The sequence below is a fragment of the Chionomys nivalis genome, chromosome 2 (assembly GCF_950005125.1).
Source record: "Chionomys nivalis chromosome 2, mChiNiv1.1, whole genome shotgun sequence".
In the NCBI taxonomy this organism is placed as follows: domain Eukaryota; kingdom Metazoa; phylum Chordata; class Mammalia; order Rodentia; family Cricetidae; genus Chionomys; species Chionomys nivalis.
The window spans coordinates 119,008,587-119,033,575 of NC_080087.1; the positions used below are offsets into that span (position 1 = coordinate 119,008,587).

At 44.5% G+C, this 24,989-nt stretch overlaps 1 protein-coding gene across 2 annotated transcripts in view; it reads left to right on the forward strand.

The window, feature by feature from the left end:
- Epha4 (EPH receptor A4) overlaps nt 1-24,989 on the forward strand; it is a 146,505-nt gene that overhangs the window by 44,746 nt on the left and 76,770 nt on the right. For both annotated transcript variants that reach the window (XM_057754124.1, XM_057754134.1), the window contains exon 4: nt 24,416-24,571. In XM_057754124.1, coding sequence (XP_057610107.1) covers nt 24,416-24,571 — 156 coding nt within the window. The remainder of the gene's footprint in view (nt 1-24,415; nt 24,572-24,989) is intronic.

The window sequence follows — 24,989 nt, forward strand, 5'->3', positions numbered from 1 at the left end:
TTCTTTCTCCCAGCATTCAGTTTTCCTCACCTAGCTCTGTTTCCCTGTAGCTCTGTTATAGGCCCAAAGCAGTTCCTTTATTAATCAGTGATATTCACAACATACAGAGGGGAATCCCATATCAGGTGGGAGCCCTCATACCCAGCTGTAGGGATGAGAATGACTTTTAGGCTATGGCATCAGGAGAATCCCCTATCAGGTGGGAGCCCTCATACCCAGCTGTAGGGATGAGAATGACTTTTAGGCTATGGCATCAGGAGAATCCCCTATCAGGTGGGAGCCCTCATACCCAGCTGTAGGGATGAGAATGGACTTTTAGGCTATGGCATCAGGAGAATCCCCTATCAGGTGGGAGCCCTCATACCCAGCTGTAGAAATGAGAATGAGCTCTTAGGCTATGGCATCTCCTGTGGGACTAAATTATTGTCCTAAATCAGGAATTACAGCATTCTGTCCAGAGCCTTATGAGGTATGTGTCTGTCTTTTAGCTACTGCTAACCTTGGTCCTAATCTCATATTTCCTCTTGTCCCTCGCTCCTAATGCTTTCTAGTGACAGGCTGGCAGATAGATCCATGCCCACAGATGTTAGTGAGAGAAATGGGCAGGTGGGCACATGGTTATGTCTGTTAACCACAGGGACACACGACTCGAAGGAAGGCCCTAAGAGCAGAACAGGAGTGGAAAAGTGCTGGAAAGTTGGCTGTAATTAGTTTGCACATTGTGTTTTATTCTCTCATGACATTCTAAAGACATGAACTCTTTTACTCGGGACATTTAAGCATGTGCAGGATTGTTTTTCTTGGTCATAGGCTCTAGGAGTGAGGAAGGAACTCTGGAGGCTTAGTAGCATGCACTGCGTCTGCCCCAGAACAATTCAAGTGCTGAGCTTGCTACACCTTTGCCATGAACAATCAACACTTGGTTAACTCACACCTGCCTGCCTCAGTTTCCTTAATTTAAGCTGGATGTGATACTTTTTTTCTTACTCATAGAGTTGCTAGCAATTGCCATTATGTATGCAAAGAGCTAAGCCATAAAAATAACCCTTCTGTAAACATTAGTAATACGTATTTTTGGAATGTGCTAAACCTTAATCTGACTCCCATTTTAACTAGTTAACTGCTTGGAATCTTTGCTGAACCTGTTTTCTTACCTAGACAAAGCCATGGGAAAAGGGAAAAGGCTGGGTCTAATTCCAAGTTGCAGAAGGAGATCAATGACTGTGGAGACGTAGCCCCTCAGGGGATCCAACTGATGCATGCTTGTATTTTTTTTTTCTTCTCATCCTTACTCTCTTTTCTTAAGAACTTAGTAACTGGAAGACACATTCATTCTATATGGAAGAAGAAACAGGATCACGAAAGAGGAACCAGGCACCCAGTGCCTAGTTTGAGTACATGTGGCCAGTCTTTTTCTTTCCGTTTTTCCTTGCATGAGCGAACCCCATTTCACTGATGAGGGTTACATTTCACGTTCGGCTGCTCTGGAATGGCAGCACCATCGCTCATTTTAGGTGTGTCTGACCGCTGAGCCTGTCTGTCTGTCTTCACTGTTGGAACTCCAGAGTGGTGTGGCCAGGGGCCTGCTGCTGCCGGAACTAACGAACTTAAATGAAAGACTTTTCTTCCTCATCTTATCTAACTGGAAAGCAATTTAGGAAGCATATGACAGCTCATTTTCCTCCTCATCTCTAATATGCAGATCCACGAGTCATAAAATGAACCTTTTAAATAGATTGTGTACCTTGCCCACTGAGCCCAGTGCAGGTTTTCATTCCCCTAAATGGGATGCTTCAGGCAGCATAAAGGATGTCCTCTCTGCGGCGGCCACATTGTGGGGGCAAATGTCCTGCAACTGCTTTGTCCCGAGGCCACTTCAAGCGCCACTTACTTGACAGATTGGTCCAGTTTACATCAATTTTTATCACATTCTTTTATGGAACAAATTTCTATCACGGGCTGTAGTTTGGCAAGCACCAGAGAATGTTACGCTCCCTTCAGTAGGCTCTAAAGTTACGTATTGATAAACTTTGCCTTCTTATCCCCCACCTCCACTCCTCAGGTTAAGGTAGGACACAGTTGAGGATGGAAGGATTTTGAAAATAAGATCATTGTTTGGAAATTTTAATTTTAAATACCTGTATTATTAGGAAACAGATCCGCCGTACATTTTCAATCCTCAACAATAGTTGTAAAATGTGAGCAAATCCAGATTCATTTATTCCTCCAGCTAAGAAACCTTAGTGGTAGCCGGGCGGTGGTGGCGCACGCCTTTAATCCCAGCACTTGGGAGGCAGAGGCAGGTGGATCTCTGTGAGTTCGAGACCAGCCTGGTCTACAAGAGCTAGTTCCAGGACAGGCTCCAAAACCACAGAGAAACCCTGTCTCGAAAAACCAAAAAAAAAAAAAGAAACCTTAGTGGTGGCAGCTGAGTCTGGTTGTTTAGTAACCTGGATGAACACTTGAGATATTGAGAAATCCAGAGAAATTCCTTACTATCTTCCCTGCCTAAGCAAAGCCATTAAGGCCTCTATAAACTTTATGTAGATAGTTAAGAATTCCAGACATTCTGAAAGGTCACCAAGTACAATGTCCCACCTCCTTTTTTCTAGTTTGTGTGGGTGTAGGCTGGGCAAGGTGACACATACATTTAATAGTAGCATTCTGAGTTTCAGGGCAGCCAGGGCTGCCTCAAGAGTATAAATACGTAAAGACAGAAAAGAAGAAAGGCTGATTGTAAAGTCTACACTGGTGAGTTCAAGCATCTTACTCGCAGACACACTCCAGTCTTTACCTGCACGCTTCCGCTCCTGCTTCCGTTCAACTGAAAGATACTGGAGGAGTCATAAAACACAGCTGTTGTTTGGGTTTTGTTGTTGTTGCTGCTGGTTTGGTATTTTTGTTTGTTTGTCAAGACAGGGTTTCTCTGTGTAGCCATGACTGGTCCCTGCACTCCATCTGTAGCCAGGCTGGCCTTGTAGAGATTCCCCTGCCTCTGCCTCCTGGGCGGTAGCACATAAAAGGAATCAGAAGAAACCTCAGCTCTCTTCATGTGACCTCTCCTCTGCCACTCCACAAAACAGGGCATTGCCATCTGCAAACCGTGCGTGTCAGGTGCTCCAACTCTCAATATTCTGAGAAAAGAAACAGACGTAATTATTTTATTCATAATCCTTAAAGCATCTCATCACCCGGGGTTTTTGTACGTGTTTGTCACTTCGTCTCTGTTCTCTCCCTTCTCTCCATTATTGTAACAATGGGATTTTAATATCTTTGAATATATTATACATATTCATATGTGTATAATGAATATATTATCCATAAACATATAACTACATTATACCTGAAAATATATTACAAGGCAAGGTGGAGGCCCAAGAGGTAGTCCATTACCCACTCTGTCCCGGGCATTTCTGTTATGTGAGGGAGGCTCACCCACAGTGCTGAGGATTCTGAATTCACCACAGTATTTAATTAAAAATATTTTTACCTGGAGTGGTGGTGGCGCACACCTTTAACCCCAGCACTCAGGAGGCAGAGGCAGGCGGATCTCTGTGAGTTCGAGCCCAGCCTGGTTCCAAAGCTACAGAGAAACCCTATCTTGAAAAACCAAAAATAAAAAAAATTAAAAAATGTTCACTATGAGGATTGTATTTGTGTTGTCTGTTGCAATTTATGACCATGTTAAATATGATTTAGCACAGACCAGGAACACGATTAGATGGTAAAACTTAAGCGAATGGAACAGTGAACAGGGTGGATTCCTGGGTACAACAGCTGGGTCAAAGGACCTGACTGACTTTGGCCACCTTGAAAGTCTCGGACCCTTGCCTGCCTTTCTATCTCCTTGATGGTGTGACGCTAGCCTGTCTTCACACTCGCTACTAGTTCTTCAGTGAATATAGCTGCAGTCTGCAGTGCTGGGTCTAAAATTCTTAGGAGATCTGTCAGGAGGGTGCTGTGGTGGACAATGGCCATGTGAGAGAGACTGAGGGCTGGGGAAGTGGACACTTGTTCTCTCCTGCCTCTGTTTTTTGCCTTAGAAATAGAGCTTGCAAGACCCCGAGACTCCCGAGCTTCTGACCAGTGTCCCCCACGGTCTATGGGCATGCTGACCTCTGCATCCGCTCCGTATTCTCAGTTGTATCTTAACCATCCTGACTTCAGTGTCTCGAGAGCCTGCATCTAAACTCACACCCTTCTTTTGAAAACGGGCTTGCAAGACTCTGTGGACACGCTGACCTCTAAAGTCTCAAGAGCCTCCATCTAATCTTTTGAAAGCAGGTTCCGCTTCCCCTCTCTCAATCTTCTTACGGTCTCTGGCATTTGGTCTGGAAACCCTGAGACAATCTCAGGCCTACTTTTTAATAGCGTGTATCATCCTAACAGAAAAGATGTTCATAGGTCTTGGGTATCCCTTTCTCCCTGTCCTTAACACAAGCCTAAGTGTGGAGTGAAGTTGACAGCTGGAAGTTACAGCGGTGGGTAGAACAGCTCAGAATAGGGAAAAAGTTTGTATAAAATATTTCTTGGCTAATATTCCATGCACCGAGCATTGTTGTGCCTGAAATAATAAGTATTTCATAATCTCTCTTTTTAAAAGTAGTTTAACACAGTTTAAAAGAAAAACCATCAAAGGGTGGGATATAATAAAATATGAGCCATAGAAAATTTCAAATGAATGCAGATGCTATTCAAGTTAATAAAATGCAAATATATTTTAAAGAGGCTTTAAATGTGCCATGGTATACTTCTCAAAGAATGCATACTAAAAGTAGACCTGTCAAGGGGGTTCATCAGAATGTTATCATGTCATTATAAAACATGAATTTTAAGGTTGATTGATGGCTTTCTTTCATTTGTTCAGAATCATCAACTTATAGGGGAAAAAGTCAGAGACTGCCCGAACTTTCAGAAATAAGCTTTGAGAAGCACAGGCTTAAAATTCTACGGCTTCAAGGCTGAGGCAGGAGGATCATGAGTTTAAGGCTAGCTTGGACTATGCAGTGAGAAGTTGTCTTGGGGGGGGGGTGTGGAAGAGAACAATTGGAACCGAACAACTTCCTAAATAAGAAGACAGAGCAGGGTGAGAAGCCCTATTCTCTAGGCCTCTCTGCTGGGTGCTGAGGAACAAAGGGAGTGGGTGGGGTTCCGTACGTTGAGGCAGAAATGGTGCATAGACAAGCATAAATTTGAATTCTGACTCCTGAGTGCTGTAAGGTTTGATGGTTGAGGTGCTGCCTGCCTTGCTTTAGGAAGGAGTTAAAACTTTAGTCATTTGCTGCTGCGAATGTGTGAAGACCACTCCAAATGAGCGCAAATGGTGCCCAGCCCGCTTCTCCTGAAGTTGTAAGGCATTAAGGGACAAATGGGGCTTGAATGCCAAATGGGAGCCAAGCTTCCTCTTCGAATTGTGTGGCATAGAATGGGGGGAGGGGCACAATAGGGATTGTGACATAATCATCCATGATCATTTTATTTATCACCCAGATTTTATAATCTTTAGATTGACCTAATGAGCCATCAAGAGAAAAAGGGAAGATTATAGACTCTAGATTAAGGAGAAGGATTTTAGTTCCAGAGACCTGTTTGGGACCCTGCAGACTGTAGCAGAGGCAGACGGCTTTTGTTTATTTGGGTTCTGCTATGAAGGTACTCAGGCCTGTATCTGAGTGTTTATTTTGGTTTTTCTAGAATACACTATGCATTGATCTTTACCACTCCTCTTCCTTAGTCCTGGGAGGGGCTCCCTTCCCTGGGGTAGCACTGATAGCATTGACACTGATGTGGAGCTGGATTGGAGTCCTAGGTAGGAGGGTTTCTTTAGAGCTAGGAAAAGAGAGAGGAAGAAAGGAAGACCTTAGCAAATTGACCTGAGAGCAGACGGGAGGGTGTGGGGTTTCACGATTCTGTCCCAGGTCCCCTCCTCTCCACCCCATTCTCTCTCCCCTTTCCTTGATTCCCAGGTTGGAATAACCTTCTGTTTTCCACTTCAAAGCAAATTGAGACTTTGTTGTCTCTGACCCCTTCCCAGAAAGTTCAGTGGGGGCCTTGGCTTCTTCTGTGGCCACAGGAGTGTGGTATTGTTGCTTTTTAAATGATCATGATTGGGTTAATTAAAAAAAGATTAAAATTACTTTGCGAGGCACCCTGGGTGTTGGGCTGGACTGTTTGAAGCAAGGAGCTACTTTGGCAGTGAAAGTTTGCCAAGTGGATTGTGTGTGGGAGGGTGTGACTAACCCAGCCCGGACCTTATCTCTAATCCTGTCTTCCTGGGCTCCCAAGCCTGCCTGGGATAGGGTTTTCCTCACTAACTCCACACCCTCCAAGATAATGCTCTCTCTCTCTCTCTCTCTCTCTCTGTCTCTCTCTCTCTCTCTTCAGATCTAAGTAGTATAACTTTTCAAAATGCTTCTGTTCTCCAAAAAGGGTCTCATTTCCTGGTGGGCGACCTGAGCCACAGGCTCCTTACAACCCCTAGGTGACAAGTACTCCAGCAAGAGGCCATAGAAAGCCCTTTTCCTGGCCCCTCCCAGCCAGCAGGGATTACCAGCAATCCTTTTTCTGCCTGCCTGGGGTGGGATTGTCCCAGCTTCCCTTTTGGCAACTTCCAACAGAGCCTGTGCTGTCAGGAGGCCATTTGAAGGGAAATGCAAGTCACAAAGGCAATGGGAACAAGAAAAAGAACCTGAGAAAATCTCTGTGAAGCTTGTAGCTGAAGGGTGGGTAGAGTTGCCTTTTATGTCCAGGTGCTAGGGGTGGTCATCAATGTAGATGCTAAACACAGCGGGGGTGTGGTCATTCATTATAGTCAGTGAGCACCCTATAGTGATGGTGAGCAGCTCCAGTTACTGGAGTCCTCGGAAACACTAGCACTCAAACAGAGGGTAGGTGTACTTGCTGCCGCCGCCGCCGCCACCGCTGCCGCCGCCGCCGCTGCTATTGTTTGGCTTGGAGTGTGTTCTGCAGAGGAACATGCAACACCAGTTTCCAAAAGGATGTGCTTTTTCGAATTACAGTTGTGAAGAAGAACAGTACGGAGTGGGCCTCTCTGGGCATTAGTGGCACCATCTGTAATCTTGGTACTTGGGAAGTTCAGGCAGGAAGATCCATGAGTTCTGGGCAAGCCTGGGCTACACAGCTGGAAAGAAAGAAAAAGAAGAAGAAAGCAATGAAAAGAAGGAGGAGGGGAGGAAGTGGTCTATAAATGAGACTTCATTCCTACTTTCTTGGAGCTTTGGGCATCTGGGAAAGGGTCTCATTTCCTGTAAGTTTGAGATGAAGACCGAAGTGCCTAAATCCGGGACAATCAAGAAGAAAAGTCCCGCAGAAGCAAATCTAAAGTGGACAACCTTGTTCTCACAGTCAGGTCAGGTGACCTGTCAGTGAGGGGACGAGAAAGGAATACCTCACCAGTAGCTACCTGATGCCATTCCCCAAATTTCTTTCAGGTCTGACACCCTGGCAGGTTTTACCAGCTGCATCTAACTCTCTGGGTTGAATCATACCCAGGAAGCTGGTCCCTGGTGGGCCCTGGGAGTCACGGTACTGTCATGAAGCTGTTATCAAGATGTGGCCCTCCGTAAGTGGTCAGGACCAGGCCTGATTCCAACCTCCTAAAGGCTACAGTAGAGGAGGCGTCTTGAGCCTAATTAGCCGTGGAAGAGATGGCCCCGCGCAGGTGAATCTAGACGTGACTCATGGCTGGAGACAGAGCCAAGGGGAAACAGAAATCTCTCCTGTGTCACTTGATTGGAATCTCAGGTCTACTTAAGGGAGCGTTTTCTGAGGGTGAGGACGAACAAGGTTAGTCTCCTATGTCACCGATGTGGAACTTGACTCCTGCCCCCACCTCCTCCACCCAAGTCTCTTGGCTACCTCAGGGGCCCCTTAGCAGACCCTCTATTCTGTCTCAGTAATGGTTCAAGAGGCCCTCAATCCAATAGCCAGTGGGAACCTTTGCTTTTCCAGGGTGCATGTAAGGCAAGCACTCTGCCCCTGCCCCACATCTGTGGCTCCAGATCCCACTGCCATTCTGAGGATGGCACCAGAGACTGCTATGTACATCTGTCTGTCTTCTCAGGAACTGGGCATGGCATTTCTCTCAAATCTCCAAACAGCAAACCTTCCCTTTCTCCTCTGGCTTACACACTTAGTCCTCACTCCTTGCCTGCTTCCCCATGTACTCTTCCTCCTTCCTGCCCCCTTCTTAACTTACTTCCTAGCTCCACCCACTCCCCATGCTGAATTCTATGTTTACCCCCCTGGACTGTGGGCCCAGGAAAGCCCAGACCTTGTCTGTCATCCTCTTCCCGTGCCGATCCCGGCACAGATATGTTTAACACCTCATGGCACCCATTTGGGTGTGGAAGTTCTCATCCATAATCCCAACAGTCAGGAGAATTGTTACAAATATGAGAGCAATCTATTAGACCCTTATACTGTTAGTTCTAGACCAGTCTCAGTCATAATGTGAGTGCTGTCTCAAAACACCCCTATATGTGAGGGGGAGGCTAAACTTTTAAAAATTAAAAGTGCTTGAGCCTTGGAGATCCCATAAGTTGAAGTTGAGTTTGAAGGGAGAGTTTATTGGGAACACCACACTACTCAGTGGGGGAAGGAAGACTGGAATGCGAAGTAGGTAGCTTCTGAGCCAAGCTTACCACATCCTAGATTGGTACAGAGCCACTGAGTTTACCTGTGGCAAGGGTATGGTTGCAGCCACCTGTAATCCCAGCACAGAGACAGGTCCATGGAGTTTAGGCCAACCAGAGCTACACAGTGAGACTCGTTATATACAAACATACAGACTAAGCTGGTAAATGCTGAGGCTGAGATGGAGGATAAACAGTCTTTCCATTTTCTGTCCCATTTCCATATTTTGTGATTGCTTCTTTTGTTCCTACTTTTCCTTCTCTTTTTTTGTTCTTTCCTTCCTTTTTCCTGTTGCTTTTCTTAGCTGCATCCCTCCTTCCCTCCCTTCCTTCTTCCTGTTGCTTTTCTTAACTTTCTCCTTCCCTCTTTCTCTCCCTCCCTCCTTCCCTCTCTTCCTTTTTGAGTGGGGGAAAACAGATACTCAAAGCCTCTGTGTTCTTTACATGGATCTACATGGGTTTTATGAAAGACACCTCTCTATCCTTCCTCCTTCATGACCCAACATTTTGCGAACTCGTTAGCATCATGCACTGTTTGTTAGTATGGTGTTTTCATCCCAATTCTTTGATATGGGGACTATTAGTTGAGAATGAACAATTGCATATATTTCCCGTACATTCCTGTTGGCGATTTATTATTTACATCTGGAAGTGATCTTCTGACCTCACTGATAATCCTCCTCAACAAAAGATAACCATGTTTTAAGTCATCGGTGTAAGTCAGATGTACTTGAAAGGGACAAAGAATTCACCTGCGAGCACTTTTGGCACCTCGCCCTTTCCCATGAATTCAATCTGATGACACGGGAGGCTGGGCTGCCAGGGGCTGCCACAGCTCTTGCTGCAGAACCTCCCAGGGCTCCTGAAGATGGTACCAGACCCACTTGCCAGCCTGGTCAGAAGCAGCTAGAGACCAACTCTTCCTTCTTTCCAAGAGGGGATGTGAATGTAAATCTCCTTGCAGCTCCTTTGGGGATGTGGACAGTCGAGAGCCCACAGGTAAATCTTGGGTGGTCTACTAAGTCTCCTTGGCTAATAGATGAGCTCTCTGTTGCCAGACTTTTTGACTAGCAGCTTAGACTGACTTATTGGGACAATATTCACCTCCAGCTAATGAGTTCTTAATGCACAAAATTGTGTGCGTGCACACACACAGCTTTCAGGGGTATGATGGGGTGCATGGAAGTTAAGGTGGTGGCTTGGTACTAGCATCTTTGTATTAGCAAGAGCATCGGTATTGTCCTAGGTGTTTGGGCTTTGCACACACACACACACACACACACACACACACTCAGCTTTCAGGGTTATGACGAGGTGCTTGGAAGTTAGGGTGGTGGTTTGGTGCTAGCATCATCTGTTCTGTCCCAGGTGTTTGGGCTGCTCGTCTTTGCACCGACCCCTTGTTCTGCTCTGTATCAAACTGAAAGCAGACACGCCAGCTTCTCCATAAATTCACATGGTCTAGACGAGGTCTCTTCGGGGAAGTCCTGGAGGGGTTTTTATTTTGTTCTCCTCGGCAGGCATCAAGCAAGGCTGGAATAGCCCAGCACATATAACATTAAATGCTGGCAGATAGTTTTATAAAAGCTTTAATCTGATAACATGTAATACCAAAACCAGATGTTTAGCATGATCGTATCTGTTAAACATAAATCATGTTTTTAAAACATCATGGAGACCCTGAACTTTAAAATTCTCTTTCAAAAGATTCACAGCACATGAAATGTTTGAAGCACACGAAGGTGACAGTGAACCTAGGCCTCCACAGAAACCAGGAAGACACTGCTAAATATCAGCAGTGGAGAAATCAAATTCTTTTAAAAACCTCATTTTTTTCCCCTTCCCCCTGAAATCCTCAGGCTCCATCAACATAACAAAATGAAAGAAGCTCGGCCAGCAGTTATGACTCCAGTCATTTCAGAGGCATAAATCATGGCTGGTGACAACTCAGGCTATAAAGTCGTTTGGGTGACAATGACTAGCTCTGCTGCCTGAGTTAATCAAATAATTATTTAACAGGTGTTTCTCTTGCCCCCGCCCCAGCTTTACAACATATTCCATTCTTTCCCAGTATCTTTCGCAGCCTCTAGTTTTAAGTAAATAGAAAAACCAACCAAGCAAGGATTCAGTAGAAAGTTAGGACCAGAAGCAAAGCCCTTTGCTGCCTCTTGGTTCTTGTGTGAATCACCAGCTTGGCAGACGCCTTCAGTGCCCAGCCCGCTGGTTTCCTTGACAATCAATAACTACCATTTTAGCTTCCGCAGATGGAGCTAGCTTCCTGAAGAAGAAGCCTTCTCTCCAGCTGATTGATACTCAGGGTCTTGCCTTGTGTCGGATGGTTTTTTCCTTCTGTTACTTGTACGGTCCATTGCCCGGGCAAGGAGTAGAGGAAGAATGCCCCCTGAAAATCTTAAGTCCCCTCTACTAGACGTCACCCTTCAGATGTGAGAAGGAGCTGTGATCTGCTCCCTGCACGGTGATAGCTTCCGTAGTCTTAGCCTCTTATCTCTCAGATTAGGCTCAGTAAAGTCACCTTCACGATTGTTAATGTGGTTCTTATGCGGTCCTTATGGAAAGGTTGAGTGAGTGCTTGTTGAAACGTGGATGGATATAGCTGAGTAGCAGCACCAGCTCGCGCATCCTATAGAGGATGCAGTTCTTACACAATAGCGCTAGTGCACACCAACACACCAACCCTGGCATTAAATTCAGGTTGGAGGAGAGTGGTTAGTGACCTAGGGAGGAGCAGCTGCCGTGATCTGTGCCTTGTCACCAGCAGGTCTTTTATGAGCAAGGAGTCTGTATGCACCCCAAATTAGCAATGGGGAAAGAAGTCAATAGAAACTGATCGCAAAGGTCCACGTTCTGTAAAATGTCATGGGGGATCAAGGTTTCTGTTAGTGGCTCTTGATTGGCTTGTCTGACTATGACAGATGCGCCCTCGGTAAGGATGGCTAGTTTAAATGGCAGCTTTTATTTGTCTTTCCAAAGTCTCACAAGTTATTTTGAGTAATTTTGCGTTTCAACTAAAGGTAAATGTTTGTTTAACAATTTAACATTTTTGCATTTAGGTAATCCTAAAATATTTGACTTTCTTCATATTAATTAACTTCTTGCAGTAGTGAGTCTAGGACCTTGGGCACGTGAGACCAGTACTCTGCCACTTAGTATATCCCTAACCCTTCAATTTTCTCTTTCTTTTTTAAGGGTTACTTATATAATGTGTATGAGCATTTTGGCTGGGTGTATATACATGTACCACATGCGTGCCGGATGTCTGCTGAGACCAAGAGATGTTGGATCTCCTAGAACTGGCGTTGGGAGGGTTGTAAGCCACCATGAGGGGCCTGGGAACTGAACCCAGGTTTTTTGCAAGAGTTGCAAATACTCTTAACTGCTGAGTCATTTCTCCAGCCCCAGCATTGGCTTTTCTCTGTACAGTGTTCTTTTAAATTTCAGTCCTTGAGGGCTAAAGAGATGGCTCAGAGGGTAAGAGCACTGGCTACTCTTCCAGAGGTCCTGAGTTTAATTCCCAGCAACCACATGGTGGCTCACAACCATCTGTAATGTAATGAGGCCTGGTGCCTTCCTTGCCAGCAGTACATTGTATGCTTAATAAATAAATAAATCTTTAAAAAAAATTTAGTCCTTGAATAACGTGAAACTTCAGCACACTGGGCAAACAAATGCTCCCCATCTTTTTCTTGGCCTTGAATTATTTTTATTGACATATTCACTCAAGTTCTGTTCATAAATCAATTAAGAAAAATCAAGTTATTAGTTCCTTAATTTCATGTACAATTCAGAAGGAAAGTCATCATAAAAGGGGAGAAATACACAAAATTTGAAGAGTTGTAGGCTTTAGGGAACTGCTAGCTTGATTATTGCTTTTCCAGTGGTATACACATATCTGATTTCTCTCTCTCTCTCTCTCTCTCTCTCTCTCTCTCTCTCTCTCTCTCTCTCTCTCTCTCTCTCTGACAGGGTTTCTCTGTAGCTATGGAGCCTGTCCTGAAACTGTAGCAAACTCTCAGAGATCCACCTGTCTTGGCCCCCTGAGCGCTGGGATTAAAGGTGTGGGCCATATCTGCCCAGCCTGTATTTTTTAAATAACAAAATGTCAGTGCCCTAAGTGGGAAAATAAGTATGAAATCAGAGTAGGAGGGAGGGTTCTTTATTTAGCAGAAGACATGTTTTAAAATTAGAATGGCAAAAAAAATCTCATTGTGACTACAGGTTGCTGCTGTTGGCTTCTGTTTTAAAATTGATCCCATTGTATCAGTTTGAAATAATTTATTCATTTGTTTCTTTTTGTTTTGCTTTTAATTTTTTTTTGGGGGGGGGGGGAGACAGGGTTTCTCTGTAGTTTTCAGGCCTGTCCTGGAACTAGCTCTTGTAAACCAGGCTGGTTTTGAACTCACAGAGATCCGCCTTACTCTGCCTCCCGAGTGTTGGTGTTATAGGTGTGCACCACCTCCACCTGGCTATCCATTTGTTTCCATCCCCATCCCAACTGTACATGGCAGATTGCTCAGTTGTTAAAATGTTAAAATCCCCAACACCCGGGTACAAAGCCAGGCATGGATTTAAATCCGGGGTGGGAAGGAAGGGCTGAGACAGGTAGATCTTTAGCATGGGAAAGGGTTTCTTTCTATCCCCTTTGCACCGATTGCACATGTTAGATTGCACAGTTTAGATCCCCTACAATGAAATGATACAATGTTACCGTGTACATAAGTCATAAAAGACAGAAGCCATGATAGCCTCAGTGTGCTTGCTAGTCTGGTTCCCGTTATGGTGCAACCATTTTGCAGAAAGAATCGCCTTGCTCAGCTTCTCCTTTGTGTGACATCAAGATTCTTTTTAATTTCTTTTCTAACACCAAGTCCACTGGCCGGCTTAACCTGACCAGCGTGAGAGAGACTACTAGAAAAACCAAAATGTGACTGAGCAGTGGTAACACACACCTTTAATCCCAGCACTCGGGAGGCAGAGGCAGGAGAATGTCTGTGAGTTCGAGGCCAGCTCGTCTACAAGAGCTAGTTCCAGGACAGGCACCAAAGCTACAGAGAAACCTTGTCTCAAAAAAACCAAAAACAAATCCCAGCACTCGGGAGGCAGAGGCAGGCGGATCTCTGTGAGTTCGAGACCAGCCTGGTCTACAGAGCTGGTTCCAGGACAGGCTCCAAAACCACAGAGAAACCCTGTCTCGAAAAACCAAAAAAAAAAAAAAACCAAAAACAACAACAACAACAAAAAACCAAAAACAAAACAACAACAAAAAAACCTGGATGTATTAAGTTTTTTCCAAATACCACCATAATGTTCTTCACTCTGCTCCCCTTTGCCTGTGAGCAGTAACTTTTAGAGCTCTTTTAAAATGAGCAACTTCATCTGAATTTGCTTCTGGATTTACTGCACCTCACGTGAAAACCAACCACATCTGACATTTTGGAATTACCCACCTATTTATGGGATTACACTGTCTTCTGTTCATAGAAGAGCAAGGCAATTTTCAGCATAGTTTCTTTCTGCCATTGTCCCCTCTTGTCTGTCTTCCTGAAAGCGAGCTGTAAAAAGAGGAAGCCATGCCAGACTCCGATGGGTCTGGGCTTGTAGGAAGAGAGCGAGCGAGCGCACCACTGGGGAAAAGAAGAACCCACAAGAACCCGGCTCAGGGACGAATCTAATTAGACATTTTTAAAAATAGAAATTGCCTGCTACTTATTTTACGATTAGATAAGTTATAGTTGCTATGAGCTTAATTCAGTCTCTGTTTTTTTCTTTTATAAGGATATATTAAAATTATAATGGAAAAAAATTTGTACCAGTTCTAAAAAAAGAAAAAAAAAACTAAACTATTAGAAAAAAAAATATGGCTTATCCGGGAGGTGTATCTGAGTGAGCTCCTCCCACACCACCTCATTCCTTTGGACATTGTCTTATCCAATCTCTATATGACGTTCGCAGGTGAGAATCAAAAAGTCCATGTAGTTACCGCGTTTGTTTAAACTAACACATCCGATAAAAACTAGTGAAGCAGACACATAGAAACTGCTTTTTCCAAGAAGCATTGACTTTACTTGGTCCACCCTGGGGACCTGAAGCAAGATGGAAGCCCTCTCATCTCCTGTCTGTCTGCCTGACTCCTGTGCTTCCACCACAGAGATAAAGTCTTTGTCCTTAAGCCTTTGTTCTTAATCTGACCTCCTGAGTCACCTTGGATTCCAGGAATCCTGTGTTCTCAGTTGTGGGAGGTTATCAATGAAGGTGGGCCCCACCCTGGAGCAGAAGTAGTTGCCTCCTAAGACTTGGCGACCTCCTCACCCACCCAGAATTGAGGAAGTGACACTGGCTGGGCCTGCGCAGCATTTATGCCTCTTGCCCCACCTCTCTACTCTTCCTCTAAACCCAACATTCCTGTTAATATCTGGAGTGGATGTCACTGGGCCCCCTTCCTGTTCCTCTTCCTGTGTGATCACCTTGACCAGGTCTCCTTCTGGTTTTCTGTTTTGTTTTCTCACTGTGCCTTGCCTCTTGGCACAAGGAGGCCAGCAACCAAGCCAAACTTGTTGTTAGGGCTGTTGGAGCCTGGACTTTAGTTTTCCAAACTCTAGTAACAGTGGGGCTAAGAACCAAGTGTGCTCCTCACTGTGCTTGGCATGAATGATAGCGTGTTTTAAAGCACAGCAGAAGTGGTCGAATTGTTGAGTGAGAGCATATCTGTTGTCCATGTCATCCTTCACTACATTCTATCCGTTGACTTTTAGAAAACATCTCAGTCCCAAATAGCCTTTTTAAAGAAGGGATGGCCAGTCATCCCTTCATAAACTTGGGTGAAATCAAGATGTTTTGTGTCTCTGTCACTCTGAGAGGATTGGTGTGAAACTGCAGGGCCCAGATGATCTTTGAAACTCATGTGCTCAAGTTCTAGGGACTAGGAGCATTCACCCTGGTGCCTGGTCTTCTTGAGCATTTGTCTAAACATAGAACTCCAGTTCTGTCTTCTAAGCATTATAGGCAAGTTATTTGTGTGCAGAACAAAGTAAGCTTTATTATGAATTGTCTCTCCGGACATTACAAAGTGGTCACATTGTGGGCATGCTCCTTCCTTCCCATTCGCAAAGCCTATTACTTGTCTTTTTGAATTAAAAAATACTTGTTCCTGTAGTGTTTCTATATGGGGGTAGGTGGGGAATGAAGTGTTTTGAACTTGTATTTGCAATGAACTGTGCATTGATTTTTAATTAAATGACGAGTCTGGGGCTGGAGTGATTGCTTAGTGTAAGAGGAGTAACCATGCAGGCGTGAGGACCCGAGTTCAGGTCCCAGTGCCCACATGAAAAGCCTAATGTAACTGTGTGTGTACCTGTAATCCTAGTGGTATGGGGAGCAGGCATGGCAGGACCTTTGGGGCTCGCTGTCTGCTAGCCTAGTTCCAACCTCAGTGAGAGACCCTGTCTCGAAAGAAGAAGGTTGAGTGGTAGAGCTTGCGGGGCTCCTGAAGCGTGTCCCTGCCCTACAGGCACTGAGCACACACACAAATCACACTCCCACATAGACACACTGAGAGATGGATCTGTTCATCGCTGGACAGTTCTCAGGGTGGGGTTAGCCTCAAATTTTTAAAGAAATGAGCATTCTTCGGCCCCAGCAGACAATCATAAACACGGAGCCTGGCATTTGGGCTTTCATGAAATCCCTATGCCATTTGGAGAAAGGAGGGAGAGCAGAAAACAGTAAGCTGAGGTTATAATTTACTGAGCCTTAGCATTCTAAGAACTTGGCCTCAGATGGTCTTCAGCTTCAGCTCTTGGGCCACTGATGTCACAAACTGGATCTTAGGGGTCCCCAGAGAAACCCAGGAGAATAATTCATACCTTGCCAGGTTCTTTCTTAGGCCCTTCTCTCTGCCTGTCTGACTTGGAATTGAAATGGGCTCATCTCCATAGGCACAAGACAGAGAGAACATGTTTGTCCTTGAAAGTAACTGGTTGTATTACTATGTTCTTAGTCACTCAGGAACCAAACCAGTTTCATCATCGTTATCCTTATAACTGAAAAGTTTCGGGATGGGAAACAAGCCACTTGTTTGTTTTCTGGGGTGGGGGACAGTTTTAAATACCCTGTGGGAGTGGTCTTGAGCATCCCTGGAGAAGGGGTCATCATTTGGTGGCTTCCTCGGGACAGAGGGACAGAGTCTAGACTGAGGCAACTCCCAGGGGGAGGCTTGGGGTGGAATCTCCACCTAAACATTCCAGACTCTTTGGATATATGGGTGCCAGGGGCTGGGGTGACGCTTCCATCTGAACAATAGCCACGATTAAAAAATATTCAATGTGTATACATGTTTTGCCAACGTGTATGCCTGTGTACAGTGTGCATATTTCATGCTCACAGGGGCCAGAAGAGGGCACTGGGTCCCTTGAATCTGGAATTAGGGATGGTTGTGATCTGACATGTGGGTACCAAGAAATGAGCCCAGGTCCTGTGTGTTTCTGTGGATATGTGCATGCAAGTCCGATGCCTACTACAGCTGGAAGCATCAACCCTCCTGGAGATGGAGGGAAAGGCAGTTGTAAACTGTCCTATGTTGGTGATGGGTCTTGAACTCTGCAAAACCTTGAACACACATCCTCGGCAAAAACAATGCATTGCTCTCTTAACAGCCCGCCATTCTCATCATCACCACCATTATTATTTAAACAGGATTATTCTAAGGATGTAATTCACTACTACCTAAGGTTAACCTTGAACTGCTTCCTCCTCAGTGTTCTGAGATCTTAGGGTGTGTTACCGCACCCAGATTCCAGATCTTTTATGATGTAGATGAGCCATTTCAGTTCCGGGATGTGCCTGAAAAGAACGAAGTGAATTTAAAACACCCTAGGTGCAGAAGTTTGAAGGAGCTTAGAAGACAGTGATCAGAAAACGGGGTAGGAATGTCCCCTGCCCAGGCCAGGCTGCATCATTTAATCAGGGAAAGAAAAATCAATTTAGAAGTGATTTTTACAACAACACGGAGTATATAACAGTAATCAGGGTTTCCAGTAAGATAAGCTGATAGGAAGTTTTCTATTTTGTAGTGACTGTTAGCAAGTGCTCTTTATTCAGACAAAGAGCAGAGGCTGTATATTCCAGCTCTTTCTAGCATGCTTCAAAAAGGGACGACCGTGGGCAAGGCATTCATTTTAGAGTGTCTGTCTTCATCATTGGCTGACAGTGTAGAGCCCCCTGAGCCCAATTCAGCCTGCTACCAGTTTTTATGTGACCTAAAAGCTAGTAATGTTTTTATGGATGGCATTTGCAATTGATTCGGTAATAGAAAACACTTTCCTTGAAGACCAATTAAGAGAAATGTTATATCTCCAATAAAGAATTCTGTTCTCATTAGTAAATATCTAATACAAAAAAAGTAATTAACTATTACAGTGATTTCAAATCGAACCACTGTTTTCTGTTCTGTTACGTAGTTCTTCTAAGTTACTTACTATTTGGGTCTATAGAAGAGTTTGCTGACTCTAGCGAAAGATGGTCTTTAAAGTCTTCCTAATGGTCTGCTTTCATTTATTCTCAATCTAGCAACGTGATTTGAATAATATGTGTTTGGCAGCATTTGGCCCTCTTCACTGAAGAGCCCTGAACCGGAGCTTCCTTCCTGTAATGGCTGTCAGTCTTCATCACCCTGCAGCCTCTACAAGTAGCAGAAGATGCTAGCAACATTAGATCACACTGCTTAGATGAGAAAGCCAACCTCGTTTGTGTTTAATCCTTAAATGTTTTCTTTTTGCCTCAGTTTCCCCACCTGTACTGGGAAGTGGGTTATTGGCTAATGTTTACAGCTTTCCTAGATGTTACTCGGGCTTACATATTTTCATAAAATCTTGGATCCACAATTCTTTCTCATACAGGCTATTTTCCTCATTTATGTTTACATTATGATATGTGAACAGTTCATTAATAGAGTGATTTATTACACAGGTCAGTGAGTGGCGTTGGTGTTTAAACTTGTAAATACACAAAATATGCTGTGTCTTGTGTGTAGTGGGCAGCAAGTGCACACCTATCAAACAAAAAGGGAGAAGTGGAGAGGCCTTTGGGCCAAGAGCCAAATACTCCACAGGGACTGGTTTGCATAAATGGCTCATTTTCCTTAGGGGATTCCTATTGGAGCCTCATCTCTGACCTTCTGGGGGTTCTATTTGAAGGACCAATCTGTTTACTTGGCAGGTAACTTGTAACCCCCAGTAGTTTGGACTGTGATCAGATTAGTTTTGCACACAGATTAGCTGCCTGAAAGCTAAACTTGAGGACATCGTTCATGCTCTTTGAGTTGGTTCTTCTGAGTGTGTTAGTAAAAGTTCCTGGGTGCAGCTGATATAGCCCCATAACTTACAGTGTCTACTTCTGCTAGTGTGTGTGTGTGTGTGTGTGTGTGTGTGTTTGTGTGCACACATGAAGGCCTGTAAGGCTTAATGCTACCATTTCCAGATCAATATTTATTGTTTGGTTATTTATTTATTGGTTTTTTTTTGAAACAGAATTTCAAAACTTTGAAGCCTGTAGCTTTGAAGCCTGTTCTGGAAACTAGCTCTTGTAGACCAGGCTGGCCTTGAACTCACAAAGATCCTCCTGTCTCTGCTTCCTGAGTGCTGGAATTAAAAGTGTGCACCACCACTGCCTGGCCCAGAGAAATATTTATTATTAAAAAGAAATATAATGGAAAAGCTGAAGAGCAAGTTTAAGGTGGTTAGTGTGGTCACACTGGAAAACAATCATATATACATACATACATGTTTTCTGTATGTTCATGTGCATTTGCAAGGGTGCCTGGAGGCCAGAGGTCTATACTGACTGTGGGCATTATTTTTTGAAGCAGGTCTTTTTGAATCTGGAGCTGTCTGACTTGGCTACACAGGCTGGCCAGGGAGCTCCATATGGCCTGGGATTTACAGGTGCATGACAAGCCTATTTTTCTTGTTGAAGTTTTGGGGATACCCCTTCAGACCCTCTTGCAAGCACTTTACTCACGGAGTGATCTCCACAGGCCCTGAAAAATATCGTGAAAGGCGAAATGCAAGGTGATGACATTATTTATTCAAACTATTGGTACAGCCAATAGACAATAAAGGTGAAATTAAGAAGATATGGGGGGGCGGGGCTTGAGGTCCGGAGTGTATTTCTCTCCTCTAGCTGGTCTGTGTAGACCAGCCACATCCTCAAGTTCCCTGCGGGATAGTGGCAGCCATGGAGGATCTTTGACCAGACAGTGGATCACAGATGACAAAGGCAGCAGGGAGACAGGAACTGGGGCAGCGCAATCTGAGTGACAGACACCTCCGCACTTCGCTACCCACCAATCAGAATTTTGCAGAAGGCCCATCCTAAGGGCCGTGAGCTCTGGAGATAGATGCTTGCATGACTTTGAAGATTATTCACACTTCTGGATCGCTGCAACTGCTGAGCGCTGTTAGCACTTCAAGCACATGGGTTATGATGGAAGTTAAATTAAATACCCTGCGTAAATACAATAAACGCTGAATGGATGCTTGGCATTTGTCACCCAAATAGCCTTTTCTAGTTATTTTACAAATTAGTTTAAGATGGACTGTGAGGACAACCAGGTACTGGGAATCTTTTAATAATTCCAGGAGAAAAGTGGCCAGGGTTTTTTTTTCTCTCTCTCTTTGGGTTGAACTCCGGCTTCCAACTCAAGATCACCTTGCCCTCAGCCTCTCATATCCTCTGTGCAGGGTCTTTTTCAAAGAGTGGCTCCAGCCAGCTCGTTTCATCTATGATTAAAACAAAACAAAATTGACAATCATTTTAAAACTCAAATTTGTATTAGCTGCTTGTTCTGTTTGAGACAGGGTCTCAATTGCAAAGACCAGGCTGTTAAAAGTCATAGCTACCTTCCTATTTCGTATTCCTGTGTGCTGTGAGGTGTGGACTACTAAAAACTACCTATTCTGCTGTCTTTAGCGAAGACTCTTACAGTGAACATTGTTGTGGTTGTAGGTAAACTGATGCAAGAAATCTCTTCTTTTCCTTCCCTTCTCCTTTATTCCTTATCCTTCATCTCTCCCTTTCCCCCCTCTATCTGCCTTATTTCATGTTAGCATAAAGAAGAGACTAAGGCGAAGCTCAGGGAGTTTGGATGGCAAGTTGGTTATGCTGTTGTTGTGAGTTGATCTTTCCATGGGGGACCCTGTTCATTCAGAACACCTTCACTGGGACAAATGCAGGAGAAAGATGCTTCTCGAGGAAATGTTAGATTTGCTTATGAAGTCGTTTGCCTTCAAAAATACAGTTCTCAATCAACCAAGAGAGAATGACGGGAAATAAGCGTATGTCATTGTGCTTTGTACCAAGTGCGTCTTTCACAGGAATTATATGGAGAATAAAAGTGATAGCAAGCTTTTTAAGATGCTTAAGTACGCTGGTGAATAGATGTAGGATGCACTTCCGCATCTGTGGGCTAAGCTCTCAAAGGCTGAACCACACAGAGCAAAGAAATGGACCAAACCATCAATTTAATAGGTCATTTTGAATGTAGGCAGCAAAATGGCTACGTGTGTGAAAACCCACTACTATATTTTGAAAGAGCCTTTCTAAGAATCCTGAAATATTAATAACATGGTCTTAATGCAGTTAAGTGTGGCAAGGGCTGCCGAGAATAGTACAATGACAATTATGGTGGTTTTTTTTTTTTTTTTTTTTTTTTTTTTGGCTTGTGCTTGTAAAAGCAAGAAGTTAAGAGTGGAAATAGTTAATGTGTTGAAAAGTGGCTTTCAATTTTCTAAATTGGTATAGAGCTTTGTATTTCCCAAATAAATTCACATATATTTATCCTTAGTAAGGTGTTAATGTGAGCTTTGAAGAAAAGAGAAAAACTACACCAACTCAGAAATGCATCCCCTCCCCAACTCACTGAAATGAACCCGTCCTCCCCATTCACTGAAACGAACCCCTCCCCATTCACTGAAACGAACCCCTCCCCATTCACTGAAAGTCTGGTGCAGTCAATGCTCAGCTTTAACAAATGAGAAGACACACCTTCCAGTTGGATTGTTGTGAGCTCCTGATGAATTTGCAACTAGAATTTATCTAATTAGAATGCCACGCCCTTCCCGCCCCCTCTCAGCTCTAAATGTGGTGTGTTCATATCCTACTGATTGGTCACTGACTAATTTCTATCAATTATCACCTTCTCCTTTCACTGTGCAACTTTAGATTTTAGATAAAAATGAAAGTGTGCGTAAATTAGCCGGGAATGTGCAGTGTATATTCAAAGATGTTAAAAATCGATTATGTCTTGTTGGTAGTTATACCACGAGTTGCCTCCAGTTGTTTGTGTCTTCTGTGACTCACCAAGTGACAGGGGACTCAGGGAGTTTGGGTCCATGTTTAGGGTCTCTTCTTGTTTGATGTGGGACCATGCAGTTCGATTTTTCTGCTTCTTCCCAAGGTTTGGGTTGCAGTTTTTTATGAAAACCCTCGGGCCATCTTAAACATGACCAAAAGCACCTTGTAAGCTGAACCTTATCTAATTATGGGATGCCTGTGAACTTGGGAGACACATAAATCACAGTCCCCAAAGCAATTTGTTTGTCTAAGGTGCTTCGGTCCAGTGAAAGACGGAAAGCAAATAAGGGAGAGGTTGATCTGGGAGCATTGTTATTGTTGGTGCTCCACAGGCCATAAAATTTTAGCTCGTTGCGGGAGACTCCATAAACAAGTTTAGCTAATAGGAATGAAGTAACTGTGTGTGCACGCCTTCCTGAGCACCCACCGGAGTCCCTCTCCACTTGTCATTGTGGATGATGATAGAGAAGAAAATGCTAGCAGGCCAGGCCAGAGGGTAAGGGGTAGACTTCAGAGGATGCTGTGTAGAAGGAGGCTTCATGGGTCGACGGAGCAGCTCTCTGTGGCCGCGGGTCTCTAGAATACTATTTCCACAGAAAACCCAGCGTGTGTGGACGATCAGACATCTGTTTCTTTCAGAGAGGTCCCTGAGTGGCCACTGTGGCTGATCTCTTGCATTTTAGGCTAGTGAAAGGCATGCAAAGGGATCCCTCATCCAGATGGGGCTTTGATAGTATTGACACGATCTGAGAACATGACAGATGAAGCCACCATTGAGAAAATCATGCTGGGAAAATTATGGGTAGCTCATTTTCTTTTCCATCCTCAGACGGTCTGGAATAACTTAATTATCATTGTCCTCATCTGTGACCTTAATATCTGATGGTGCTGGTCTGTTTATTTTAGGCTGAGATAGGCTTGGGGAGTAATCATGAAGAGTGGGGAGGAAAAATAGGGGAAGGGAGCAAAGCCTTATTAATTAATTTTTATGATGAGGTTTTGCAGCATTATTGAATTTTTCCACATTACTGAAAGTGGTCCTCAGTGTCCGTTGGATGTTTATAAAGATGAGATCATGGAAAGCGAGTCAGGTGTGTTAAAGGACTGTAGGAACGTGTGTTCTCTGTATTCACCTCTTGTGGGGTGCTCATGCCAGGGGAGAGGGTGTGGGCTAAAAATGGAGGCAGGGAAATACAGGAGGGCTTCTCATGCTTGAGAATAAACACCACTTATTAAGTTTTTTTTTTTTTTTTTTTTGGTTTTTCGAGACAGGGTTTCTCTGTGGCTTTGGAGCCTGTCCTGGAACTAGCTCTTGTAGACCAGGCTAGCCTCGAACTCACAGAGATCCACCTGCTTCTGCCTCCCGAGTGCTGGGATTGAAGGCGTGCACCACCGCCGCCTGGCTTATTAGCTGGTTTTTAAGTAAGCTACTTATCCTATAGTAGTCCAGAGTCTATCTTCAAGTCATCTTCTTTGTATTGTCCTGAAAGTGAATGGCTCATGCCTTACAAGCTCGTGTCTTTTATAAATGCCTTTGTTGGGTTTTCAATTTGATTCTCTGTAGCCATAATTAGAAAATAGCAGCCAACCAATTGTTTTGTTTTGTTTGGTAGCATTTGAACACATACATTTCCATCTGCTTGATTAAATAAAAGACCTCCCCCAAACACACACACACATACACACACACACACTTATAAAATCCAAAGTAAATGACTGAAAATCCAGGTTCTGGGGAGCTGTACATTTAGCGGTCAAAGATGGCCACCGAAACTTAACCAGGTCTAAGGTCTTAAAAGGACAATTACCTGGTGGGAGCTGGATTCTTCCTTTCAGAGGTGCCTCTAGTGCTTTGTAAGGGGCTACAGCAAGATTGATCAGGATAATGCCTCTAATGGCAGCTGCCTTCCAGAGAGATGCCAGTAAACTTTCATGGTACTGCACTTGATCACACTAGTTTTTAAAGCAGTGTCCTTTAGAGGCTCCTTGACACATAACCAGAATTGCCAGTGAGCCTTAAAGAGAAGCTGTGATGCTTGGGTGTGTGGCCGAGTTGCTAGAATGCTTGCCCAGTAAGCAGAAAGCTCTGGGTTTGATCCCCAGCCACCAGGAGGTAGAGGCAAAAGGAAAAGACATTTAAGGCCACTCTCAGCTACATAGAAAGCTTGGCTGGGGTTTACATGAGACCATGAGACCCTGTCAATTCATGTTTTGGGTTGTTTTGCCCTGCATTTCAAGCCGGGTAATCCCTAAGATGAACAACCCCCCCCACCCCCCACCCCCCCACACACACACACTCCTTTTCTGCCATCCAGGGAATGCTTGCCCATTTTGCTTTGATGTTCTTGCAGCGGTTCATGTTTGTTTGTTTTTTTCTTTTTCCTCCTTCCCCGTAGCTTGCAAAATTGGATATTACAAAGCTCTCTCCACGGACGCCACCTGTGCCAAGTGTCCACCCCACAGCTACTCCGTCTGGGAAGGAGCCACCTCATGCACCTGTGACCGAGGCTTCTTTAGAGCCGACAACGATGCTGCGTCTATGCCCTGCACCCGTAAGTACTTTGCTTGTCTCCTGTCTCCTGCGATGCCAGCAGCTTTCATTACCACCTAGCAGGGTGCTGCCAGGACTTCTCCCAGGCTAACCTTGCAGGGGGCAAATTAGATAGCAAGCGCGCATCCCCTTGCTATCATAGCAGGAAGCGTGCTTAGGAAAAGAAAGGCTCTTTTTTTTCTTCCGCTCTTTCTGGTTGCCTTCACAGTGCACAGCTGCCAACAGACTACTTTGTGGAGCAAAGACTGAGTGTTCAGGTTGTCTGACAGTGTAATTACAGTGGGGAATGGAATTTATACCATTGCATTGAGGACTGGGGGAGACTTGAAAACCACAGGAGGAAGAGGGAGCGGACCAGGATTTGGGGATGTGTTTCAGTGCTGTACGAGCCGTTCGGAGTGCTCTGAGGTCATCGCTTG